The 27,090-nt window shown below is 46.8% G+C and overlaps 1 protein-coding gene across 1 annotated transcript in view; it reads right to left on the reverse strand.

Annotated features, from left to right (window-relative positions):
• The window catches only part of RPAP2 (RNA polymerase II associated protein 2), a 323,291-nt gene that overhangs the window by 275,241 nt on the left and 20,960 nt on the right, over positions 1-27,090 (reverse strand). The window contains exon 3 of the mRNA XM_086925613.1: positions 22,000-22,080. Within this exon, the coding sequence (XP_086781739.1) occupies positions 22,000-22,080 (81 nt within the window). The remainder of the gene's footprint in view (positions 1-21,999; positions 22,081-27,090) is intronic.

Here is a 27,090-nt window from a genome sequence, read left to right on the forward strand (position 1 = left end):
TAAAATCACATAAATTCCGACACAGTCATATAAAACATCAGTGCATGCAAGTAAAACCATAACCAGACAATACAAGTGATTATTAAAAAGTAAGCAATTCTGCAATCTACCCAGCAATTTTTAAAAGACGACTGCGCGTGTGCCAAACATTCGTAAAGAATTTGGAAAGTGCAAAAACAATTGGGCCGGAAACATCACTTTTCAAAATCCTGTACATCGGTCCATATTCCCTGCCACCCAAATTCTTAATCAAGGGCAGCAGCCAGTACTTTCTTGCTGCCTTGTATGCTGGGCAGAAAAAGATCACGTGCAAATCATTCTCCTCTTTGTCAGCACAAAGAGGACAGAACTTGGTAGAAGGGACTTTTGACCAGGTACTGCAAAAGGACCGTAATGGGAGTGTGCTGTATCTCCACTGGAGGAATAACTTTCTAGAGAGTATGGGGTAAACAGGGTCCAAAGCTTTCTCAAATGTATAGAGATCCTTGGTTTGCAGGAATATAGAGGAAAGGGACCCCTCCGTCTGGGTAGCTATAGCCCTTACCCTTTTGTGTTCGTGGTACAGCTTCGCCAATGCTCTCCTGGAGATTCTTGGTGCTGTATCTGCTGGTTCAGTCCACAATTCAGGGAGCCCCACATCTGTGCAAACTGACTGGATGTTTTGGACCCATGGGATACTGAGCACCTTAGGATGTTTTAATAATTCGACCAGTTCCGCCCTGTAATCGGCGAGATTGTCGCTGCTCCATAGCCTGCGCCAGAAGGCAATGGGTCTTAGGCTTATCTCGTCGGCAAGTGGCCGTAGCCCTAAATCAAGCCTCAGGGGGAGAAGCGGTGTGCTGGGGGGAAGTGCGGTAATTTGCCTTAAAAACCTGTTTTCTATATAAGACAAATTCCGACATGGAATGTGCCCCCACAATTCAGCCCCATACAAAATAGCCCCCCTTGCCTGTGCCTTATATATCTCAATTAGGGCCCCCAATGGGCGGTAGGTCGAACCGGTCATCATCCGGGAAATACCCCCGGTAATTTGTACTAACTTAAGGTTAGCCCTAGTTTGATGGCTCTCCCAGGTCATATTTTCGTTGAGTGTCACGCCAAGATATTCGAACGTGGCTACTCTTTCCAGTCGTACTACTCCCAGTAGGGGGTTTGGACGCTGTTTAGTGTTTGGGTTCAATACCATATATTTGGTTTTTGTGGCATTGATTTCCAACCCTCTATCCTGGCAGAAGGCCACAAAAGCATCAAGTATCTTTTGAATGCCCATGGGTGTTTTGGATACCAACAGTGTGTCGTCCGCGAACATTATTGCGGGTACACTGTTGCCATTCAATTTGGGGGCATCTGTGTAGTCGGTGGCGTTTAGATGGGCGATTACCCCGTTAACAAAGAGGCAAAACAGGGTCGGCGCCAGCACACAACCCTGTCTCACCCCTCTGCCCACGGGGAATCTATCAGTTAGCTTCCCCGACCTCCCACACCTCACCTGGGCATAATTATTATGATGCAGCCTCTGCAGGGTCAATAGGATATCTGGTGGGACGCCCATCCCTGCTAAGATGACCCATAGTTTACCCCTAGGCACGAGGTCGAAGGCGGCTCTTAGGTCCACGAAAATCGTGTACAGACTACCGCCTTCGAACCTTACTGTCCTCCAGTAGATCAGATTTAGTCTGAAGACCTGGTCCACAGTCGATACCCCTTTCCTAAAGCCTGCCTGGTATGGACTGAGGGCGCCCACCTCCTCAATCCATTCCTGAAGCCTGTTCAGGAGAACCCTGCCGAACAGCTTCTGTGCTACATCTATCAGGCTAATTGGTCTGTAGTTGGCTGGGAGCAGGGGGGATCCTTTTTTGAAAATCGGGACCACCTCGGCCTCCAGCCAAGTACTGGGGATTTCCATCCCACCAAGGACACCATTAAAAAGGGCTGCGAGGTAGGGCGCCCAGACGGTGGACTCCTGCTTGTACAGGTCTCCCGGAAGCCCGTCTAGCCCAGGCGCCTTCCCCGGAGCCAGGCCTGAAATAGCAGCTGTTACCTCACTCAATGTTATTTGGTCCGCCTGCAAGCCCTGTCTCACTGGTTCAATTATCACAGGAATTTCTCCAGGCTCAGCGCTATATAGCGACTCGAAGTGGGCCTGCCACACTCCCGGCGCTATGTTAGGCTCCACTGCCGAGTGAAGACTCCCTGATCCCCCATTCACCATTCTCCAGAACAGTCGTTGATCTTGTACTGCTAGGGCCTTTGTGAGCTCTTCCCACTGATTTTCCTCCCATTCTATTTTGGCTTGTGTGAGAAGCTTCTTATAGGCTTGTCTACATTGCTTAAGACGGTCCCCTCCTATGCCCTCCTTAATGACTCCAAGGAGTTCTGTTTTGGCCCGTCTACAGGCTGTGTTATACCATTGTGTTTTGCCTAGGGGCCTCACTCTTGGCTTTTGTATTTTACGTGTCAAATGGGGTGCCGCCACTTTTATGAGTTCTTTATGGGCATCAAACAGTTTACTCCTTATATCTATTTGGTTTGCCACACTATCAAGGGCCCCAACAGTTTCCAGGATGGGAGTAATCTCTGCATAAAGCAGTGGGATTTTGTCCTTGTTTGTGACCATATGCTCCCACCTAATTCTTCTCCTGGTGTTGTCTATAAGGAGTGTGGGATGGTTCCCTTCCTCATGGGTCACTAGACCCTGCGGTACTGGGTGGGCGAGGTCTAACTCGAGAGCATTATGGTCACTGTCCATCCTGTCAATAACCCTAAAATCCTGTATTAATGGCCACCTCGCTAGTTGGACCAGAATGTAGTCTAAGTGTGACTCCCTTCCCTGGCGATAAGTAATTTGGCCTGGTGTGTCCGAAATGGTTCGCCCATTACACGCTCTGAGACCGTACCTTAGCGTGAGGGCAGTAATTTGTAACGCTAGCGGGGTCCAAGCTTTCGGAGGTGTCACATCAGCCCCTGGTACTGCCCACCTATCCTCTTCTGATAGGAATCCTTCCTGGAGGCCGGGAAGTGGCTCATAGTGGGAGTTAAAGTCTCCGCCCACCACATAGTAAGAATCAGTCGACAGTTCAGATAGAAAGTTCGAAAGTTCATTAAAAGTCGGTGATTCTTTTGCCTTTCCCATTGGTCTAGAATAGATGTTGACCAGCAGGAGGCTAACTTTGTTTGGCCATGTTAGTAAGACCGCGAGGATGTCGTCGGAGCTGCATGGGAGCCGTGTTGCCACACAGCCCAGGTGAACAGCAATCCATGTCGCAAGACCCCCTGAAGGTCGGCCTTTGCCTTCCCACCTGGCTGGAATAAAAAAGGATGCATACCCTGGATACTCATAGTCCTCTCTGGCCCAGGTTTCCTGGAACATGCATATGTCACCAGTTTCTATGTACTTTCCCCAGGCAGGCTCTTCCAATTTGTTTGTTAGTCCCGCGATGTTCCAGGAGATTATCCTCAAATGTTCAGTGGTTGGGGATGTCATGGCAAGGGGGATGGAGGGGGTAAGACCATATTCCACTTGTGTTACAGGGCCTGCGGCTGGGGCAGCAAAAAGTACATGTGACTCCGTGGATCCCAACTCCCCCTCGCCCTCAGGGAAGGGAACCACAGTTGTTCGCTCTGCAGCAACTACTCCATCAGTGGTAGGATTGGAGGATTCAATTTGGCCGTGTTCTGGGATGGATAGATCGTTCAGTGGGCCAGGAATTGCAACAGGGCACATCATCGGGGGGTCCGGGGGGCCGCAGGAGCCCGATTCCCCTAGCGCAGACTTATGGGCGGTGAGTCAGTCGACCCCGTCCAGCCCGTTCAGACAGTTAAAGCGATTAAAATCGCAGAAAGGTGTGTCCGGTAGTTGGTAATACGGGCGTTGGGCAAAGCCTTTATGGTTGCGTCTGTAGTCCACCCTTGTCCATTTATCATATGTTTGAGCCTGGTGCCTAGGAATTGGGGGAAAGAAAAAGGATACTGGGAGGGTTTGTATCATGGAATCAAGGGATCGGTTCATTCCTTCACAGATGTGTCGAACCGTGCCCGGGTCTTTAAAGGTTACCATGATGCAGTCCCCCACTATGGTTTTCCTGGTCTTCCCTAGCCATGGAACCCTCCTCACCATAATGATTTCGTTATTAAAGTGAGGTGGCAAGGGTCGGTTCCAGTTTAACCATTTGATTACCTTTTTCTTGAGGGATTGATAATCCTCATGTTCTCCTGATCTTAGATGGGGGCACCAGCTAAGACCACCATTAATCTATTGGTCTCGGGTGGGAGATCTGGCCTCCGTGGTCTAGGAGTTGGGCAAGCGGGCGTGAGTGGGAGGTCATTAACCCGGTCTTGATTTGTTCCAGTGGGCTCTAATTGTGAACTATGTGGGGCTGAAGCCACTGGATCAATAGGTCTGTTGCTTGGGTTATTGTGCCGTGCTTGGAGTTGGACAGACATAAGAGGTTGCAGAGGGGCAGCCGGTGGCGTGCTTTTTGGGGGGGCTTTGCTAACGTTAGCTACGGTTTCTATTTTAGAGGGTTCCCCACCCAAGGAGTGAGTTTCCACTAACTTTGTCTGCTTACTTACTAGAGAATTCAGAGTGGTAAGAGAAGTTTCTAGTAAGGTAAGCCTAATCTCGACTTTTTTTAGACTGTCAGTGATGGGCTGCAGGAGGGAGCGGAGTAAGAATTCGATGCTCCCCTTAGCAAAGAATGGGTGATTAAGATTCGGTGTATCAGCCTCTGGCTCTTTGGTAGTCGCAATTATGCTAGAATTTAAGAGCTTAGATGGTGGGGCTATCTCCGTGTTCTTCTTCGATATGATAGTGTTAGTATTCCTCTTACCAAAATCCAAGTGCGATATTTTGGATTTCCCCCGTCCCCCCGCTGATTTTCGAGCCCGTTTACTGGGTGGGGGCCTGTGTATCTCTGCCATGACATTTAATTTAGGCTTGTTCTTATTGGCCATTGGTACTGATTGGGTTTGAGTTACCAAGTCGACAGGGGTATGGGAGATCTCTAGGGGGACTGACTCTGTGATTTTGTCAGATAGTATCCCTTGGGTCGAAGAAACTTCCCTTAATAAAGCAGGGAAATCCTCTATTGTTGAGATGTCTAGGCTAGTGGATAGCGCACCTACCTCTTGGGTAGTAGGGTGGTGGATGATATCTAGCAAAGGCCTGGTTTTCATAGATTCAATGGAGCGCCTACGCTCCGCCCTACGTTTCTCAAGTGAACCTTCCGAGTCCGCTTCACCTTTGTTGGATTTGAAATAGTTGTCCAATGTCCCGGAACTGGAGGCACCATCCCTGGAGGGAGTTTCCCGTGGTGGGGGCGTAGGCATATCCTTAGTTGTGGCACTGGAGGGGATCAAGAGGGGGGGCCCGGCCCGGCCTCCTTCGGCCCCTGACGGCCACAGACGGTCCCGCCCTTGTCCCGGGCTTCTCCCGGGACGCTCCCGCGCGCTCCCGCGCAGCGGTCTTTGTGTTCCCACTTATATCTTCACTGGCGATTGGATGGCTGTTAGGGGGCGGGGCGATGAGGGAGAGCGGCCCAGGTGTTGCGGGCGCGAGGTAGGCTGGGACTCTTGGGAAACTGAGTCCAGCCCCTCCTGCTCGCAGCCCTCGCAGCCCTTAGCCCCAGAAGGAAGGTGAAGGTGCAGCCCTTGCGATGCTCGTCAGCGCCTCTGGCCGATGCGGGACCCGCGCAGCGGGTTCCGCGAGGCGTGGGTCTCTAGGTCAGACCAAGGGAGTCCGCAGGTCCGTCGAGTAGCCAGGTAGGATGAAGAATGGTGTCCCACGAAGAGGAGAAAGTCCGTTCACTTTCTACAGTCTGTTGGGGGCGGGGCGATGAGGGAGAGCGGCCCAGGTGTTGCGGGCGCGAGGTAGGCTGGGAATTATAATAAGGTACCTGTGTTATAAGTGTTCCTGAAACCAGCAGCTTACGTTTTACCAATGTAGTGGATTAAATCACAATTTTATTGTGTGTACCTATATGAGTTCTTTATACTATTTGAATTACTACATGTATTGCAAGTGTATTTACATATTTTACTGACATTATGATAGCATGGTGTACTTAATCACCGTATGACATTGACATCTTTATAGCAAGTGTGATAACTGTGGCGTTCTCTACCTACATTTGCCACACACTGACATTCACATCTTTATTGCAAGTGTGATAACTGTGCTGTACTTTTCCTACATTCACTACACACTACCTCCTTTGAGTTAGAACGTAATTCCTACATTCACTACACACTACCGCCTTTGAGTTAGAAGGTAATTGCTCATTAGCATCTACAAAGAGTCTATGAGGCAACTTTCACAGCAGACCAATAACCTAAAGTACTACTGAGGAGGGGACACCGGCACTATTACCTTTGATAGCCCATTGATCCCGGCAACTGGACAGGCACTAATCATGCTGTTTTGGCTGTTAAGTGCCTTACAAAGTATACAGGAAAAGATTGCTACTTGAAAAATGCAGCTAATGCCTTTACTTGGGGTTATAATTTCAGAATTGCCTTTAGCCACACTGGCTTAAAAAATCAAACTCCCACCAAGAATGCAATTGGACCAGGAGCTTCACCATATCTGATGTTTTTGGATTTCCTAAATAGAAGGGAATTCGGTTCAGTCAACATAAAAGAAAATATTGTATTTCAAGATTCCAAGTCTCTTGCCAGGTTTTAATCCAGTATTTCTAAGTTCTACATCAAGACGTGCATGGGGATCACTGTATGCAATACCAAACGCTAAACATATCCTTACTAACCCAGGAAAGAAGCACGTCGCCACCAAAACAATGAAAACAATTTAAGGTAGACTTTGACTTGACAGATGGTTGAGTTTGGGATTTGAGCATTGAGAATGTGAAGAGCTTGGAATTGGGAATATAACGTAAGTGATTAAAGAGGTGAATGACAGATTTGTCATTGTTTCTGCCATCATAATATAAACAAAGTTATATTTGTGAAAACTTCGTCAAAAACTTAGATAGTCTTTAGTTGAATAAATGATTTGCTATTAAAGGTGTAAATCTTCTGGGTGCAAAAAAAGACACAATTTAATACACATAGGATCTAGAGGAGTCTCTCGTTCATTCGACTCTTAAAGTTACATTAATCTATGTTTTAAACATGTATATAAGTGACTGCATAAATAAGTAAATCTTTTGTCATAACAATTTATCTACAATTGCTTCACTATTGAATAAAAAAAATAAAAACATACATTTAAAATACAACACTTGCAAACCAGAGTTTATTAAATGCATCTTTAATCTACATATATTACCTTCCTTATGCATATATGTACCTTCCATGTAGTTTTAAAAAAAATATATATTTTTTATTATGCAAGGTATTACTGACACACACAGCAGGTCGCTTACAACCCTGGGGCCGGCAGCGTTTATATATATAAGGCACATCACACAGCAACATTGCCCACATGCCGGAGGCCGGGCAGCGTGATACCCAGGAGTAGCAGTTTTGGTTTATATACAAGGCTTGTCTGCTGCACTGCATCAATCTTAAATGAATATCAAGAACAATAAAAAACTATTATTTTCTATTTTTTGTTTTTCAATAACAAACAAACAAAGAGGTGTCAGCTCAGCCATTCGCCGACAGGACTCTTACTTGTACATATAAACTCAACAATGGGGCCCTGTGCCTGTCGCCAATCCAGCCTGATTCCCTCCCGCCGCCCTGTGTTTGGCCACTAATTTACACCCTCTGTACCAACCCGATCTCTCAATCCAAGTTCTGGATTTTCCCCTGCTGCAGTGCCCATCCTGGTCCAGGACGTAGCTATGTCCACTATGGTGCTGGGGTGGCGGTGCAGTTGTATCCACAGCCATACCCTCTCCCCTACCTTTCAGGTATGTGGTGCATAGCCCCAAGAAGTTCTTCGGCCTGCTCCGTGGCGGGAGCAGTTCACTGAAGTTCTCTGACTGTGTGCAACAGTAAAGGACATCGTGTGACCACTGTGTCACTGTAGGCAAGGTTCCCTTCAACCAACACATTGCCACTCTACGTTTTGCCATCAGTAGGCCTAAGTCCACCAATCTACGAGCTGCCTTTGGCAGTTTCTTTGAGTAGCCCAGCATCGCAAACGCAGGGTCAGGAGGAATTTCCAACTCCACTATCCTGCTGATCTCACGGAATATATGTCCCCAGAATCAAAAAACACCTGGGCTGCCCCACGCTAAATGCATGAAATCCGCCTTCGGTGTACGACATCTGTCACAGGTTGCGTCCTCTCTCAGTCCGTACCAATGCAATCTCTCAGACGTGTAGTACACTCTATTAATATATTTGAAATGTATCAGTCTGTGTTTGCCATGCAGTGATATACGTTTCGTATTAGTGCAACAGTAGGACCACATGTCCTCGTCAATTGTTATGTCCAAGTCACGTTGCCAGGGCCTTGGTGTACTGATTAGCTCTCTGGGACATAGCCAATTTATAAATATTGGAGACAAGCTTGCGGGGAGATTTAGTTTTAATGAGATGTGTTAGTTCTTGTACCTCAGGGGGTTCGTTCAAGTCATACCCTAACTGTTGGTGGAGTGCTCTGTGCACTCTGTGGAACTGGAAGCGTTGCAGTAAAGTGGGTGCATCTGCAGTGATCGTGACTTCGTCCGATGTTTTGGCAATGCCTTCTAAGAACAGGTCTCCCGCTTTGTGAATACCCAGCGCATGTAGCGCTCATACAACGCCTTTGTCGCTGCAGGGGGACAGCCAGATCGCCCAATCTGTAGACATCTCCGGGGAATATAACAGGGCCCCCGCTTGCTATTGTAATAAGCAGTGCAAGGCATGCCGCGTCGAATTTAAGAAGTCCAAGATCGCGGTTCTGCGGTCTGCCGGCTCAAATATGACGGCTGGAAGGGGTAGAGGGTCAGCGAACAGCCTCTCAAGTCTAGGGTATGGCATGTTATATGCACAGTGAATCCAACTATGTGCCTGTATCCCCTGCGCCGCTCTGTAATACAGCTCTAGGTCGGGGGCACCCAGTCCGCCCAGGTGATATGGCAATGTGAGAACCCTCCATTGAACACGCGCCTGCTTGCCCGCGTAAGCTAGCCTCACTAAAGATTTATTTCGTCTGGCAAACAAGGAGCGCAGTAGTACTATTGGTATGTTTGTAAATAGAAAGAGAAATCTAGGGAGCACCACCATCTTCATGATGGAGACCCTACCAATGAGCAACAGCGGCAGCCCTATCCAAGTTTCGACATCGTCCTCTAGTTTGGCTACTGTAGTCCCATAATTCTCTCGAAAAACAATTTCCGAGTCAGTGTGTAATCTGATACCGAGATACCTAACCGAGTCATCCGACCACAGCAATGGATACTCCACCTCAAATTGTGAAGTGGACAGACTGAGCGGAAAGGCTATGGATTTAGTCCAATTGACCTTCAACCCAGAGAGTGCACCATAGTGCACCACTTCACGCAGGACCGGGGAGAGATTGTTTTCAGGGTCTCTCACATAAAGCAGGGTGTCATCCGCGTACGTTGACACCACGATTTCGTAGGTACGAGATCGGACACCTCTGTGGCCGTGATATTGCCTGAGCGCGCACGCCAAGGGCTCAGCGATTAATGCATATAGCGTCGGTGACAGGGCGCAACCAGCCGAATGCGCACGGAGTGGGCGTTATATACCACCGTGACCATCTGCAAGAAGACCGGACTGAGATCCATTCTGGTCAGCACGTGCTGCATAAAGGGCCACTCTACCGATTCGAAAGCCTTCTCCATATCTAAGAAGACCACAATAGCCTTCGTATTTTGTCGCGCATGTTGCATTGTGCCAAAGACCGTACGCAGATTATATGTGAGGTTTCTATCAGGCACAAACCCTGCCTGTTCCGGGGCAACTAGGTCCAGGGTCAAAAGGGACAGTCGGTTAGTCAAAATCTTCGCGAACAACTTAGTGTCCACGTTCAACAAGGAAAGTGGCCTGTAAGATCCACATTCTTCCAGTGGTTTACCCGGTTTGGGGATAGCAACTAAAATAGCTTCCCTCATCGTTTGCAGCATCTGTCACATAACGCACATGTCATCGAATAACTCAGAAATGTGGGGGAGCAGTAAATCTATGAATGTCTTGTAAAAGTTCACTGTGAGGCCGTCCATCCCTGGGGCGCTTCTCGCCCTCATTCCCGTCAGTGCTTCAAGTATCTCGTCTTTTTCAATTGGAAGTGAGAGAAACTCACTGTGCGTGTTTGATAGGAAGGGCAACTTAACGTGGTCCAAGTAGTCTAGTATTTCCCCATCCATTTAAGACAGGCGTGAGGCGTACAGGTTTGTATAGCATTGTTTAAATCTATTGGCGATGTCCACTTCGTCAGTGAGCAGGTCACTCTCTTCCGACCGGATTGCAGTGATTAAAGTCTTGCCACGTTTGGCTTTCAACAAGTTAGCCAGCACAGATCCCGGCCTGTCTCCCTCCCCATACGCTTGCGCCATGGCAGATTTCCCCAGATGCTTCACTTCACTGTCTGCTGCCTCCTGATACTCCTCTAATAATTTCTTCATTGTGTCTGTGGTCTCCCCTTCAATCCTGGACGCCTGACAAGTCTCCAATTCGCCCAGTTTGTGCTCCAGAGTCAACAGTCTCTGGCAAATGTCACAAAGAACCTCTGAGTGTTTGGTCATGGCCACCCCCCTGATGTATAGTTTGAACGCCTCCCAAATTGTTTGGAAGCTATCTACTGACCCTATATTGGTAGAAAAAAATGTTTCTATAGCTTCTGCTATTGTTTCTTTAAAGAGAGGGCCCAACAGTGAGTAGGGAGGGAAACACCATGTGAATGGAGGAATTGTCTTCTTTGGGGTGGATAAGACCATCAAGAGTGGAGAGTGATCAGACAGTATGCGCGGTAGAACCGGACATGTGCGGGTCTGGGACATGAGAGACATTGATGCAAGCCAATAGTCAATATGTGTGTGTAGGTTATAATAGGCAGAGTAGTGTGTGAACCCACCATCCAGTGGGTGAAGCTCCCTCCATACATCGGTGAGGCCCTTGCTAATCCTAACTCTTTCTATAGCTCTGGCCACCGTCGCCGGCCTTCTTACTGGTCCTCCTGATCTATCTAAGCTCGGGGTCCTGACAAGGTTGAAGTGCCCCCCCCCCCCCCCCCAAAGCATATGTGCAGCCCCATAACTGCTCACCGCATTAGCCAGTGTAGCAAAGAACTCCGGGCATTCAAGTTAATGCCATATATGTTAACCAGAAGCAGATCCAATCCTCTTCCCCGACATCTAGAGAAAACAAACCTGCCTCCAGCATTTGCTGCCAGCTGTGGCAGCGTGTAGTCAGATCTGGGGTTAACCCAAGTCATTACTCCTCTTGCATGTGTTGTAAAGCCTGCCGTGTTAACATTACCCACAAGACCCCAGTTACGCATCATTGGACTCTGCAGCGGAAGGTGCATCTCCTGTAGTAGGGCAATATCTATATTATGTCTGTTTAAATAGTTCATTCCATGTCAGCACTCTGAGGGAATCTATAGGTCTCTGTCAATAGCCCCTCTAGTCATAGCCATCCCATCTGTCGTGTGTCTCAGAGTCCTGCGGCTGATATACATGCTGTACTGCATACAGCAACATGGCTGAACTCTCCAACCTCAAAAACAGTGTCCCTACCCTCACCTCCCCTCCCCTCCCCTCCCACCGCCCCGCCCACAGCAGACCACCCACAACTCGGTTGCGCAGCATCCCCAATAGGGACTTCGCACACCTCCCCCCTCCCACCCTCCATCCCCCAACTTAGTAAGCAGTGGTGGTGTTTGTCACTTGCGGGCAGAGATCGCTCTATATACAGTTATAAACCTGATGTCAGCTGACACCTGTCCTAGCACCTGAGCACCGACTTCTAGCATCACAGCCTCCGCTTAACAGCCTTTCGTAGCAATACTTGACATTGTACCGCGCCACATCCTAGAGTTTTAACCATGCAAGTATTGTGTACCTCCATTAGCAGCTCTCCTGGCTGATGCTGTGGCTATATCAAGCTCTCTAGGTTACCTTCTTACATCAATATACTCAGCCGGAGCGAATAGCTACAGCACAGAAATATACATTAAAGCGTCAGTAGACGTCATCCTCCACAGCATTACCATATTTTCACATTCCCCCTCTCCCCTCCACCCCCCTCAGAATACTTACCGGCAATGTGCATCCAGTCAAGGCTCAGGTCCTGTTCATCAAGCAACCCCCCTGCGGCTTGATCCAGGAGCTGCGGTTCCGGGCTCTTTTGTTGCTCCTTGTTTCAGTCTTTAAGCGTCTTCTGCCGAGCCTTTGGATCAGTGAAAGTATGGGAGCGACCTTGTCTGTTCACCCGTAGCTTAGCTGGGTACAGCATTGCATAGTCTAGACCCATCTCCCGCAGCTGTTTCTTCATGGGAACAAATTGTCGACGGGCCTCCTGTACTCGAGCAGTGAAATCCGGATAAAGCGAAACATTCGACCCTTCATACGACAGCGTATATGTGTCCCTCGCCGTGCGTAGAGCAGCGTCTCTGTCCCGGTAATTTAACAATTTTGCTATGATAGGGGATGGTGGGGCTCCTGAGGGAGGCCGGGGCCCTAAGGAACGATGCGCTCTATCCACCACAAACATCTTCGAGAACACCTCCAATCCCAGAAGGTCAACCAGCAGCTTCTCCACTAAACGTTCCATGTTGCCTGTTTGTGTCGTCTCTGAATGGCCCTTGATCCACAAGTTACAGTGCCTTGAGCGGCCTCCAAGTCTTCTGCTTTGTCTTGTAGCTCCCGCAGAACCCTTCCGAGCTGTTTATGGTCTGAGTCCAATGTTGTCTGAGCCTCTTCTACTTCCGTGAGTCGCCGTTCAGACATATCTAGCTTCTCCACATGCTTATCCAGCCTTTCCCCCTTTCTGTCTATCCGATAGGAGAAAGCGTCGATTTTCGTGCCCAGGGAAGAGATGCCGCTTTGTAATCCCTTTTCCATGGATAACAGCAAACTTCGGATATCCGGTTCATCTTCCATAGGAGTTGGGGGCCTATTAGCCACCTCTGAGGTGGAGTCATGCGACTTAGAGCGTTTTTACTCGAAGGATAGCTTGGACTGGGTCCTGTCCATTCTACCCACTGTCTACACTTCTGTGGGGCAGTTGTTTGAAGGTCGTCGCGAGCTTCCGCTCGAGCAGTGAGCGGGTAAATACTAGGCCCTGTGACCCCACGTAAGCAGCAATCTGTGGTACTTCAATCCGGCAGGTGGTGTGTGGTATCCAACAGTAGTTCCTCCAAGTGTACCTGCTGCGAGAGGTGGCACTTATTTTGCTGGTGTCACTTCCTTTTCATGCCATGTTGCCTTCACGCCAAAAGCCAGCCAGCAGGGCAATACTTCCCCCGGGTACCCCTTAGTACAACCCGATCTATAGTGTAGTTGTCTCCTTGTACCGTGCTGTGTGTGGTGCACCCCACTGTGCTGACATTTCAGGGATCTGCTGCTGTGCCTACAAGGCGTGGCGTCATCAGTAGGAATGGTGTCATCTCCACTGAAGTCCGGACCTCCACAGCACCCGCGACCCGACCAGACCCGTACCGCCTGACCCTGTCCCCCACGACCTTATGTCCCCGGAGGAGCGAACCCCAGCACGGCGCAATTCAGACCCTTACTGCAAGCGCCGGTCCGCGCCACCCTCACAGACCTGCAGAGCCCTTAATATGTGTGGTGCCCTGTGCTGGCCGGTAAATGTGATTCTTCTAGCTGCACGTGCAGCAGCTACTCCACTTGTCTTCAGTTCCGTGCCCGCGCCGCCTGCGTGTCAATTTCTGCAGGAGGAAGGCGTCCCTAGTTGAGGGACCCCCCCACTGAGGACTCCGCAGCCCAGCCGGGCCGCGTCGTAAATGTCCAGCCGTCCCCGGGGATACACCCCTCAGTGCTGTGCCTTCCAGTCCCCCTCAGCTGGCGCTTGCCTCCAAGGTGCTCAATTAAGCCTCAGGGGGCCCTCCCAGTGTGTGCCCCTGGGGCAGTTGTCACTCAAGTTCTCTCTTTCAGCACACAAAATGGTGGCACAGCATGTTATCCAGGCTCTGCTTCTGTCTACTGTGCTGTGGGCTGCTGTCTTACCCACCTGGGCTCCTCCGTGCAGGTAGCCCCCTGCCCATTAACTCAATTGCGGGCAGTCTCGGTGGTTCGTGCTGCCGCACTAGCCACCTCACTCACCCAAGGGGAGGGGAGGGGGGGTAGACCACTCTCCGCGCCCATCTGCGGGCCTCACAGCGCTCTCTCTCGCGCTGAGGGAGCGGACCCCCACTCCGCCCTGAGCGGGACACCGCTCCGTCAGCACCTCCGCTGGGTTGCACAGGTTTCAGCGGGACTCGGGCTTCTGAGATGCAGGGGATCGGCCCGACTCGGCAGCTCCCCTCCTCACGCCTGTGGGCGCAGCTCCGCCCCACGCTCACTTCAGGCCGGGGATCAGCGGCCCAACGCTTCCACTGCTGTTCGTCGCCTATCTTCGGATAGGGAGGGACCAGGAGGGTCTGAGTTGGATTTTCTGGATGGAACAGCAGTCCGACAGACAGATGTGGGTCAGCTGATCGCTTTCCAGTGGTGAGACTCAGGGCTCAGGCCGCCATTTCCGTCTCGAGCCAAGCTCCGCCCCCACCTTCAATGTAGTTATGTATCTATATATTTATTACTGTACTGCTAATTCAGCATATCCAATGCACTACCCAATTTCTCACTCTATACCGCTCTCAATATATCCTCTACCTCCACTCTCTCATTCATCTTAAACCCCATACCACTAAGATCCCCAAAATAACCCTTTCTAGACTCTTCCCTCCTCTACACGCCTTCTTGCGTCATCTCATACCTTACTATTCAGATCTCCCAAACAACCCTTTCTAAACCCTTCCTCTGACTCTTCCCCTTCCACCTCCCCTTTACTCATCCCAAACACCCTCTTACTGCTATGAAGTCCCAAAAAATAAAATAAGACCCTTCCCTCTTCTATCCCTCCACTATTCCTTTTCAATCCAAATAACAGACTAACATGTACATCACTTAAAATATTTTAATTTTTCACTATACTAACTTCCCTCCATCCCCACTTTACTCATTGCAACCCCCCTCCTACGGCTATAAACTCCTCCCCCCAAACAAAATACCCTCACCTCTTTTATACTTCCACTATTCCTTCTCAATCCAAATACGAGACTAACATGTCCACCACTCAAATTAATTGCTAATTTTCCTATACTCATTCCCACTAATCTGGTTTGGCTTCCAGAGTAGCGTACTACTCACCGAAAAGCACTTCAACACCTTATCAGGGGTAGCAAGCGCTATATAAATGCAAATCTTTTCCCTCTTCTATCCCTTCACTATCCTTCTCAATCCAAATAACAGAATAACCTATCCACCACTCAAACTACTTTCATATTTCACTATACCAAATCACCACTAATCCTATATGGGTTCTGGAGTAGCGTGCTACTCGCCAAAAAAGGGCTACGACACCTCATCAGGGGTGGTAAGTGCTATATAAATGCAATTCCAATGTATGAAATGTTGAAAATAGTGCTTCACTTAGAAGCAGACAAAGGGAAAATTAGACTATGAACCAAAATAAAATTAATCAAATATCAATGCAATTTTATAAGGAACTTCATACATCACATCAAAGTAAATATATTTGACAACCAATGATTACATGTATGGGATGCTAGTGCAGATGCTGCATAGTCGAAGAAATAGCTAGGAAGACTTAAGTTGTGCACTGGCCCAATGGATTGACTCCCAAGAGTTATAACATGGTCTCCTCTGATTTGCAATCCCATTTCCATGCATGAATGTTTTACCAACTTCACCCCAAGCATTCTATGAGCTGGTAGTTCTTAACCTGTGGCCCGAGAACCCCTGGGGTACGCACCTGTTCTACAAAATTCAATCTTATTTAAAAAAACAATTAAAATTAATCAAGTATATACAAATAAGAACGCAAAAATGAAAATGTGAAAAGTTTTTATGAATTTGATTGTGAATTACACAAAATATTTTAATATTTTTGCACATAAGGGAAGATTCCGATGTCGGACGGACCGGAGTCCGTCCAACATCATTTGGGAACTGGGACTGAACGACCTCCTGTCATTGGTCTCAACCCAGAAAGTAGGATGCAACCGAACACTGTTCGGTCGTACTCCTATTCTTTACCATGGGAACACGCAATCCGAGCTGAATGCATGCTCTCATTGTAAAGATCTGAGGTGCAGTTCATTCCTGCACCCCATGGCAGGCACCTCAAGCTGCCTGCCACCGAGTGCAGGGATCAACGGAGGGCACCATAGGTGCCCCCTAGGCCACCATTCAGCAGCCTTGCACCCATGGAGGCTTTGCTGGGGGCCCCCAAAGTGGGATTTCCACAGCTTCTCGGTGTCGGAAAAGCCGGCACAGAAAGGCTGTGGGAATCCTCCATCGTAATCCCCTGGCCGGAAAGAGCTGCCCGAGGGATTGCTGGAGGATTTCCAAATGGCAGCCGGGCTCTCCCAGCATGTCGCAAGCCATTCGGAAATCCAGGCCGGATTCTTTTCCGACTGACCCCATCAAAATGGGTAGGTCAGAAAGGAATCTGAACAGCCGATTCCGATGCGGCCGGAGCCGATTCCAACCGCATCGGAATCGGCCCCTTGGTGTATACTTGTTTTTGTATTTTAGTGTATTGTTTTGAAGTCTTATTCATAGATATTGCCTAGGCTTCCTATAATCACTCTGTAGGGGTCCGTGGATTCCGGTAATGATTCTGTGGGGTCCACGGAAGTCAAAAGGGTTAAGAACTGCTGTTCTTAGCCAATCCACTACAGACCTAATTGACATGTTTCACCAATAATCTTTGCTAGTTAATAACTCCATGTCAATATATAATTCACACAGATAAGTCTACATTGCAAATTATTCAGTGTACAAACACCGCTGGACCACTAGGCCCTCTCCCTTTATGTTGAAGGGCTGTAATGCTTTTCACAGTGCTACAGATGATGGGCATAGCAGAGTTGCTATTAGTGATTTATTCTATACAGATTATGGGCCTGGTTTAGATCTTGGTGGACGGGTTTCTCCGTCACAATAGTGATGGATATCCTGTCCGCTTAAATATAAATCCCATATCATATGGGATTTATATTTCAACGGACAGGATATCCTTCACTGTTGTGATGGAGTAACCCATCCGGCAAGATCTAAATCAGGCCTTATGTTTTAATCAGATCGCTCAATAAGGGTCACATTTCATTTGTCTTTCCCATAGAATTAGAGTAGCCCATAAGACAGTCAGTCATAGTCACAGGAACATTTACCAGGGAAGCCAAAGGCCACTGCCTTATTTCTGTACAATGACAATCACAACAGGGTTTGTGCACCCATAACTAGTAAGAGGATGCAAGACGTTGTGAGAATTACTAAAGCCATATAGAAATCAAATATTTTCCTATGGAGGAATAATAATTGATGCAGTGTATATGCGACTAGGTCATACATTAAAAACTGACATTACATACGCATGAAAAAATGTTTTACAGTATGTAAAAAGCATGCATGCTAAATTGTACTACTCAATTTGACAACATACATTTTGAAACCACTTAGACCAGGGGTCCCCAAACCGGTCCTGGAGGGCCGGATCCGTGCCAGATTATTAAAATAGCTACATGTATCTCAATGGGGATATCCCAAAAATCTGGCATGGATCCGGCCCTCCAGGACCGGTTTGGAGACCCCAAACTAATTTCTTAGTCCTTATCCATTTCAGTGTACCCTTAACTAAAAATAATATGGAAATGATGGTGCTTGTTCATATATCATTCTAACCTTGCCATCAAATATTTTCATCATCAAAATATGCAGCACAGTGATGGTCGACTGAGAGGATGAACAGGATCACTGTTAGGGTACAATATGGCTGGATTCTCATAATTTGTGATGATGATCCATACTAGAGCGCCTGTTTGTATGTTCCTGCCACAGAATTTAACATTTTAATATATCCAGATTTATTCCTTCGTACAATACTGCCATCAATTTTTCCGACCAAAAAATAACTAATGAACAGAAAAGGGATTCCACCAATGGAAAAATTAAAACACAGTGAAATATTCCCTCTTTAATAAGAAATCACAATAAAGTAAAAAAGTAAGTATTAAGCACCCTTATGGAAAAAAAACCTTGCCACTACCTGCAGACCTTCAAAACCTATTATTTTACAGGTCACTCCACTTTTACCAGTTAAAATGTTTTGTCGATTCCAGTTGCTGCAAAATAGGTTTTGGCAATTTGCTAAACTGCTGGATAAAACTGGTACTTGAAACTACTTGAACCAGTTTGTAGGTTTCAGATATGATTTTTCTTCATCACTACAATTTCCCCATTTCATCCACTAGATACATATGTAGTTGAATGTCAAACAACCTATATGCACAGCTGATTAATAAGAATAAAACAATTAACTTGTAGGGCTGATCCACCCGTTCCCCCAACTCAGTCACCATGCAATTCCTTCTTACTCCATTTTTCTCAACATCCTAAGCATAAAAAACAGTGAAGGACAGAAACATTTTGCTATATTAGATCCCATGAACTGGAAAGTCAAAAATGTGCAAGTAGAATAGATGAAACTCCAACATCATTGGCAAAACAGAAAAATCAGCACGTTCCAAGACCACAGTTTTACTTTTACTACTCAACCGGACAGCACCCTTAACACCATATTATCTATACAAGTGTGAAAATTCAAATGGTGCATAGCTTTAGCACAGTGAGCACCACTGGAACAATGCACTGATCAAAAAGCGTGAGTTGCCTTCATTAATTTAAGATGGCAGCTATTCTATTGCACCATAAAAGGGTAAAATACTAATAGTTCAACGCTTCTGCACAAGTTGCGGAGCAATTTTGCAATAACAGTAGTGTCTCCACAAATAGTAAAATCTCATTGGCTCTGTAAAGTGGGACGGAGATTCGACAACGGGAGTGCACAGCTAGCACAACATCAAATGGCCACAAAAGAATTTTCAAATCACGCAAAGTGGTAGGTTGTACCACGGGTGAGGGCCACCGCCAGCCAGAAAAGGCGCCATCGAAATCTACACCAACAAATCCATATATTTAAATTTCATATATGGTGTGGGCTTTTTGGCAAAGTGGTTCTGTATTAATGGCGTTTTTTATGTGATACAGATGTTATGGAACAGGCAGGAAAAAGTGTTTTAAAAATAGGTTAGGCAAACACAAAAGACAAGTTTTTATTGCCCCAATAATGACAACAACGCTGTCACATCAATCATCCACCCATGAAATAGTACAGATTTTTTTTTAATAAAGAGCCTTTTAACAATCAGTAATTCACCTGAAGCTTGGTTTGGGAGAAATCTACTCCTAACAATGATTTAACTTGCTCTTTCGTCTGCAGAGTGCCCAGAGTGTCTCCGGGGAATGTTCTGACATCTCAGTTTTCCTTACAAGAGCGGACCATCACTGGGGGACTTTGGTTGAGTAGAACTATAACCACAATAAGATGTCTCCAGAGATCCCGTCAAAGTGTTTCCTATCAGCGGTGACTGAACAGACGCTGCCCTAAAGAATCTGAACTGCAAGTGTTTCTCGAATATTCAGCGAAGAAGAAAATTGCTGCTGTTCCATTCGCCACATGCTCTTTTACCCTTCCTTAAGAAACCTCTTTGACACACAGTGACAGCCGTTTGCTTCGCCCCCTTAGAGCGACATCAACCAAATGAACAGGCTGAAGTATTCCGAACACACAGAGGGGAAAGGTCACGGATGACAGTGTTGTTCCTTTTTTATAAACAACGTGACCTACTTTTTCAAAAGTTGCACACCGCTGGAATTCATTTATAGGTGTGTTAGGTGAAATACATTTTTCAAACAGTTAAATGGAATACTTCTTCAGATCTCACCCTCAGCTCATGCGCTGCCTATTGCAAGACATTTGATACCTTGCAGTGAGGATTATAGCCAGCCTATTACTTACCATTACTAGTCTTCATTTATTGCTCTCATTCGATTGCTTCTAATTTGTCAGCCTACATAGGCTTTCCTTCCTTTCTTGTTTTTGTCCCGCCCCGGGAGCACAGACTGTGTCCTTCCACTGCTCCCTTTTTAGGTGCTCATTTCTCTTTTTGATTAAGCACTCTAAGAGAATATGTGTGTTTTTCATCTGTCTCCCTCATATGCTTCTCCCCATCCATGTTCCTGACCATGCTCCTCCCACCCACCATCTGATGTTTGTGTGCTCTTCCAAGCATTTCCCTCCTACCATCCTTGCATGTGTTTCTCCATTTAGTTGCCTAGCTCCTCCTGCCCACAATTTGATGTCTGTGTGCTTGCAGCAGCCCCTCCGGCCCACCCTCCATTTTCCGGGTGCAACCCCGGCCCCACCCAACATTGCCAAAGCTAATAGGTTCTCATGGGTGGGAGGGAAATCTTGGCTTTAACAACCTGCCTAGGAAGTATTAATTAGGAAGAGCAGACCACTATCTATGTGTTTGCATTCACCAACGGGATTTATTTTTAAGCAATCGATGTTCCTTAAAGGATCTGGGGCTGTTATCTATCTATCTATCTATCTATCTATCTATCTATCTATCTATCTATCTATCTATCTATCCATCTATCCATCTATCTATCCATCTATCTATCCATCTATCCATCTATCTATCCATCTATCTATCCATCTATCTATCCATCTATCTATCCATCTATCTATCCATCTATCTATCCATCTATCTATCCATCTATCTATCCATCTATCCATCTATCCATCTATCTATCTATCTATCCATCCATCTATCCATCTATCTAGCCAAATTAATGGGATGCAACAACCACTGTGGGCATAAACCATTGAAAAATGGCAAATGAAATTGCAATTAGGGGGGGGGGTGCCCCTTACTGACTGAGATACGGGATGGGTCAGTAAACTCATTTTGCAAGTCAGAAAGACTTTTTAAACTCACAAAATGGATTTAATATATACCTAAATGCCATTTTGCAGAGGCAAGAGTTGTGATTTTGCGTAGAACAGGTTTATCAATAGCAAAATTAATTTGTACATCCTGTCCTAAGAGAACAGTGAAACAGTTTTATGAGATTACAGATGATTATTTAGGGTATTCCCTCACCATCCTTTTCCTGTTTTCAGACCTACATAACATACTGAGAAAATGACCAAGAGATATGTTCTTGCTTTAACCCTATCTAGAAAACGCCAAACACAAAGCTGCCTGAGCACCTGTGAACATTTATTCACCAATATAAATGAAATCAGTCATGGAGCATCGACAAAATTATCCTTTCTTACTAAATCATATGTAACAACCAATCGCATCTAACATGTAGGAGGGAATAAAATCTGGTATTTGATGACAGGTTTGGTCACCTCACCTCCTCTAGTGCGAACCTTGAACTGGCTTTGCATTCAGGCAAGAAAGGACATTTGAGTAGGGTAGTATAACTGGAATAATACCCTTCTAAGGCTGTAGCATTTTCCACATAATTATAGATGCGCCAAACTCGCACGTAATCCATCATCTTCTGCATAATTTGCAGATTTTAACAAAAAACATGTTTCTGGCTCAAATGGATCAAAAGTTACTAAAAGCGCTGTCACGTGTGTTGTTGCAAAGTAGTAGGCCACCTTTCAATTTCTGATAGCTGTGTTTATGTGTTAAACCTAAACTGATACAAAGTGTAACTTTGGCACATATAGCATTAACAGATGTATACATGACAAAATGGTGAAGCAATAATGCCATAAAGTGCGCCATTGTACGTAACGCAATATAATTAGCTTTTTATGGTTACATAATGTAGACACTGCTGTGCATAATTTGGTCCTCTCCAGCTGCATGATTGCAGTGGCCTTTTTCCTTCTGTCAGGTATAAAATGAAATACAAAATGTGTACAGTGTGGTATGGGAAAACGAAAATACAATGTGCATATACTGACCTGAAAGTTTTCACAAGATTGTGGAGCTCAACGCAAATGTCACCGTATGTAATATCAAGAGGCACCAGGATTGTGAGTAAACTGAAGAAGAAAAAAAAGGTATGCATACATAATTAAGTGTCTGAAATTATTTGTGTTCACCATTTTTGACATAATGGAATTCTGCGGATATGCAACTACCACACAAAAAGCAATTTAAGCAAACATTACTCCATGGTTAAAAATTAGGTTAAATCGAATATGATCAGGCTGTAGGATGATGTTTTATTGTCAGAATGAGAGTGGGCAAATCCTGGCTTACCCATTGGCAACACAAGTGCTACATATACTTTCACTGGCCAACTACCCATCCATCTGCAAGGATGCTGCCTCAGAGTCCCACAAATAAAATACCCGTAAGTTGGATAATGTGCACTCTATCCATGGTATTGCCTTAGATGAAGTACTTGTGGCACAGATTAGCCATATCTAATAACGGGCCAATACGGATCCCCACAGGTACTTTTGCATTGTAAGGGGACAAACTGTGGCATGGGAAGGGAAGCTAGTGATGGCTGGATTTTAACACATCCAGCAAATTACTACATCTAAGCGGGTCTTCTTATCCAACAGACATAATCAGAGCTGCCACGGAGTATCTCCGAACTGAAGATTTTACATGTAAAGAATTTGCGGATGGATATGAGAAAGAGGCCTACAACAAAACTGAATACATTTCTGGAATATTGTAATAAGAAAAAGTTAGAGATAAATATGGATAAGACTAAAGTGCTGGTTTTTGGGGAACCACTTGTAAAATTTGCATAGTACTTGGGGCCCAACAAATTAGAAACTGTGAATAAATATAAGTACTTAGAGGCCTGGTATGAAAAAGAGTTTAACAAGGAAAGAACATACAGAGTATTTTAAAGGAAGAATCTCAGCTTCAATAAGCGTCCTAAAGAAAAATTCATAAATATTATGGAGTTATGTCTCTAAGACCTGTGTTGACTGATTGCATGGCTATTCCATTAGGGTGCTTAATTATTATGGAAAAGTGGCAAAACGAACTGGGAAAATGCCTGAGAAGCTGGCTGTCACTATTAAGGCCAGCAATGAACCAGGAAATTGGAATGGAAGGAGTAGTTTCTGTCCTGTAACTCCAGTTCTTTAGTAGGGGGTAGCTCTGTTATAGTCATAATCTAGTGAATAGTCCCACCCATGAGCGTGGACCCCGGAGCAATCAAAAATAATCTCTTAAGGTGTCTAAAAATGCAGTCCTGCACAGACACTTAAGAGAGAATTTAAAGACAGATAATGCAGCCTATATCCACAGGCTACACTGTCCAGTACTTCAACTAGACATTCCACTAAAAACCACAAACAGCACAGCTTGCCTAGTTTTCTTCATAGAGAAAAACTTCCCCTTTTACCAACAAAGCCTCTGGAATGATAGAGAGGAAGGGGAGGACAGACAAGCCCCATAGGCTGCCACTATGTGGCTCAAAAAGGGATACCGTGCCTTTAAGAACATTTTCTAGAACTTTCTCAGTATCCCCGAATGCCCAGCAGGTCCCATTTACTTTCAGTTCTTTTTGAAGGCCTATAACGATAGACTTGTAGCATTCCCAACATGAACTTCTTACTCCACCGGGGAGGAGGGCGGGCGCTTATGACTATAACAGAGATACCCCTTCTACAGAACTGGAGTTACAGGACAGAAACTACTCCTTCTGTAGTAGGGGATCTCTGTGTATAGTCATAATCTAGTGAATAGAATGGTAAGCCCATCCCCACACTAAAGCGGCGGTGGAGAAAAAGAAGTACAACACCACTACTGTGCGAACAGATTTCGCAGCGAAGCCTGCCCAACCTGAGCATCTGCCCTGGCATCAGAGTCCAGACAGTAACGCTTAGCAAAGGTATGGACTGACTTCCAAGTGGCCGCCCTGCAGATTTCTGCAATGGGAACATTATGTAACAAAGCAGTCGTGGCAGCTTTGCCCCTGGTGGAACGAGCCTTAGGTTTACCCCCTAAAGTCTTATTAGCCTTTTGATAACACAACTGTACACAGGACACGATCCACCTCGAAATGGACTGTTTTGAGGTAGCAAGACCTGTCCTGACTGACCCATAATTGATAAACAATTGGTCTGACCTATGAATATCCTTAGTTTTATCCAGATAAAATTTCAACAGCCTCCTGACATCCAGGGAATGTAGAGACCTTTCCGCTGGAGAGGAAGGATTCTGAAAAAACGTAGGTAAAGGTATGGTCTGGTTAACATGGAAATCAGAAATAATCTTAGGAAGAAATTTAGGGTGAGTACGCATAACAACCTTAGCAGCATGAAATACAGTATAAGGTTCCTGGCAACACAACGCCTGAATTTCACTCACCCTGCGGGTCGATGTAATGGCCACGAGGAACGCCGCCTTCCAGGAGAGGTGCTGCAATGAAGCCTTATGAATAGGTTCAAAAGGTTCCTTCATCAATCTGGACAGCACCAGATTCAATTCCCATGAAGGCGAGGGGAAGCAGTACAGGAGGAAATACTTCCTTCAAGCCTTCCAAAAAATCTTTGATCACAGGGATCTGGAAGAAGGAGGTCTGTGAAGAACATTTCCTGTAGGCAGTCAGCGCAGCGAGATGAACCTTAATAGAATGAAAATTAAGGCCAGATTGCGCCAAATGTAAAAGGTACGGAAGGATGGCATCTTCTTTACATGTCGTTGGATCATAGTTCTTGGACTTGCACCAGATACAAAATCTCTTCCACTTGTACGCATAAGAAGTCCTAGTGAAAGGTCTCTTGGCTTCCTTCAGTATGTCCATACACTCTGCAGGGAGATTCAAATGGCCATATTGCACTATCTCAGGAGCCATGCCGCCAAACTCAAAGACGAGAGATTGGGGTGCACCATCTGCCCCTGAACTTCGTGAGCAGGTCCTGCCGGCACGGCAGCCGAATGTGAGGAAGGAGAGAGCGGTGAAGCAGGTCCGTGAACCACCACTGCCTGGGCCATTCCGGGGCAATCAGTATCATCTGCGCCCTGGTCTGGGCCAGATTGATGAGCACCGCCGGAATCAGGGGAATGGGTGGAAAAGTGTACAGAAAGCTGTTCGACCAGTCGATCCATAACGCATTCCCCAGCGTTCCCCGCTGGTAGTACCTGGATGCGAAGTCTCGGCATTTGCTGTTTTCGGCGGTGGCGAACAGATCTACGTCTGGAGTGTCCCACCTGGCGAAAACGTCTCCGAGTACTTCGACGTTGATGACCCATTCGTAGTTTTCCTGGATCAGTCTGCTCAGTGCGTCCGCCTGAACATTCTGTACACCTGGTAGATGAGTAGCCGTTATCGTGAGTCCTCTGGCAAGAAGCCAGTGCCAGAACGCCTGCGCCTCCTGCGACAGGGTGCGCTATCTCGAGCCCCCCTGCTTGTTGAGGTAATACATTGTGGTCGTATTGTCTGTCTGTACAAGCAAAGAGTTGATCTGGAAGGACGGATGAAAGGCCTTCAGTGTCAAGTGAACAGCTCTGAGTTCCAGAAAATTTATGTGATACGGGGACTCCGTCTGGGACCACGTTCCCTGGTCTGTAACTCCCTGGAATGCGCTCCCCAGCCATGGAGAGAAGCATCCGTCACGATAGTCTGAGTGGGAATGTCCTTGTGGAAGGGAACCCCCTTGAGGAGATTCTCCTCTGAACACCACCATTTCAGAGACTGTAGAGCATGCAGAGACAGTTGTATCTTGTCGTCCCAGTTTCCTCTCCTCTGGTCCCACTGATCCTCCAGACACTCCTGCAGCGGTCTCATGTGTAGCCGTGCGTGTGGCGTGAGGAAGATACAAGAGGCCATCGACCCCAGTAGAGAAGATACCGTCCTCACTGTCGTAGATGGAGCGGTCATAAGAGCCTGAGCCTTCCGAAGGAGTGATAAACGTCTTTCCTCCGAAGGAGACACGCTTGCTGACAGCGTATTGATGGAGGCTCCCAAGTACTGTAGGCATTGGACCGGAGTCGGGATGGACTTGGACATGTGCAACCCCAGTTTGTTCAAGAGAACGGACGTCTTCTGGAAGTGCGCTTGAGCTTCAGAGAAGGAGGATGCCTTGATCAACCAATCGTCCAGGTACGGGTAGACAAACACCTTGTTCTTTCTCAGGTGTGCTGCTACCACTGCCATGCATTTGGAAAAGGCCCTGGGCGCAGACTTCAGCCCGAACGGTAACACTGTGTATTGATAGTGATTGGCGCCGACTTGGAATCGCAGGAACTTCCTATGTTTCTGTGCAATGGGCATGTGGAAGTATGCATCCTGTAGGTCTATCGCGCACAGCTAGTCTCCCCTTTGCAGTTGAGGGTTAATCTGGTGCAAAGACAGCATGCTAAAATTTTCTCTGCGAATCCACTTGTTTGCTTGCCGCAAATCCAGAATAGGCCTGAACTCGTTCTTGTCCTTTTTTCGGACCAGAAAGAATCGCAAGTACAGACCTTTTCCCCTTTGAGACAGAGGGACGTCTTTTATCGCCCTTTTCCTTAACAGGGTATCGGCCTCCGCCTGGAGCTCGCGCAGCAGAAACTGCGAGCAAACCGGTGGAATTGCTGGAGGCGGGCTGGTGAACCAAAGACTGTATCCATTGCAAACAATTTTCAGCACCCACTTGTCTCGGGAAATTTTTCTCCACTCTGCTAGAAAATAGTGAACGCTTCCCCCACCGGAGTGGATAACAGATGACGGGGAAGTAATCGTTCAGGGCCTAGACACGGCCGGGTCTTCGGACGAGGTGGCAGACTGCTGACCACCCCTGACCCTCTGACGTTTCTGAAAGGGCTTCCTCTGGAACTGTTGCTGCTGCTGTTGCTGTCCAGACTGTTGACCTCGCCCTCAGCCCTGCACCCCGTACCTTCTCTGGAACCGGCGGTAGTTCTTCTTCTGGTCCTTGGGCTTCTCCAAGCCCACAGCCATCAGAGTCTCAGCCTCTGCCTTCATGCGGGCCATCTCATCGTCGGCGTGTTTCCCGAATAGGGTCTCGCCCGAGAAGGGCAGGTTGGCCACCCTCTATTGGGCCTCAGGCTTCAGTGATGTCAATCTGAGCCAAGCGTGG

The sequence above is a fragment of the Lissotriton vulgaris genome, chromosome 1_1 (assembly GCF_964263255.1).
Source record: "Lissotriton vulgaris chromosome 1_1, aLisVul1.2, whole genome shotgun sequence".
Lineage (NCBI taxonomy): Eukaryota > Metazoa > Chordata > Amphibia > Caudata > Salamandridae > Lissotriton > Lissotriton vulgaris.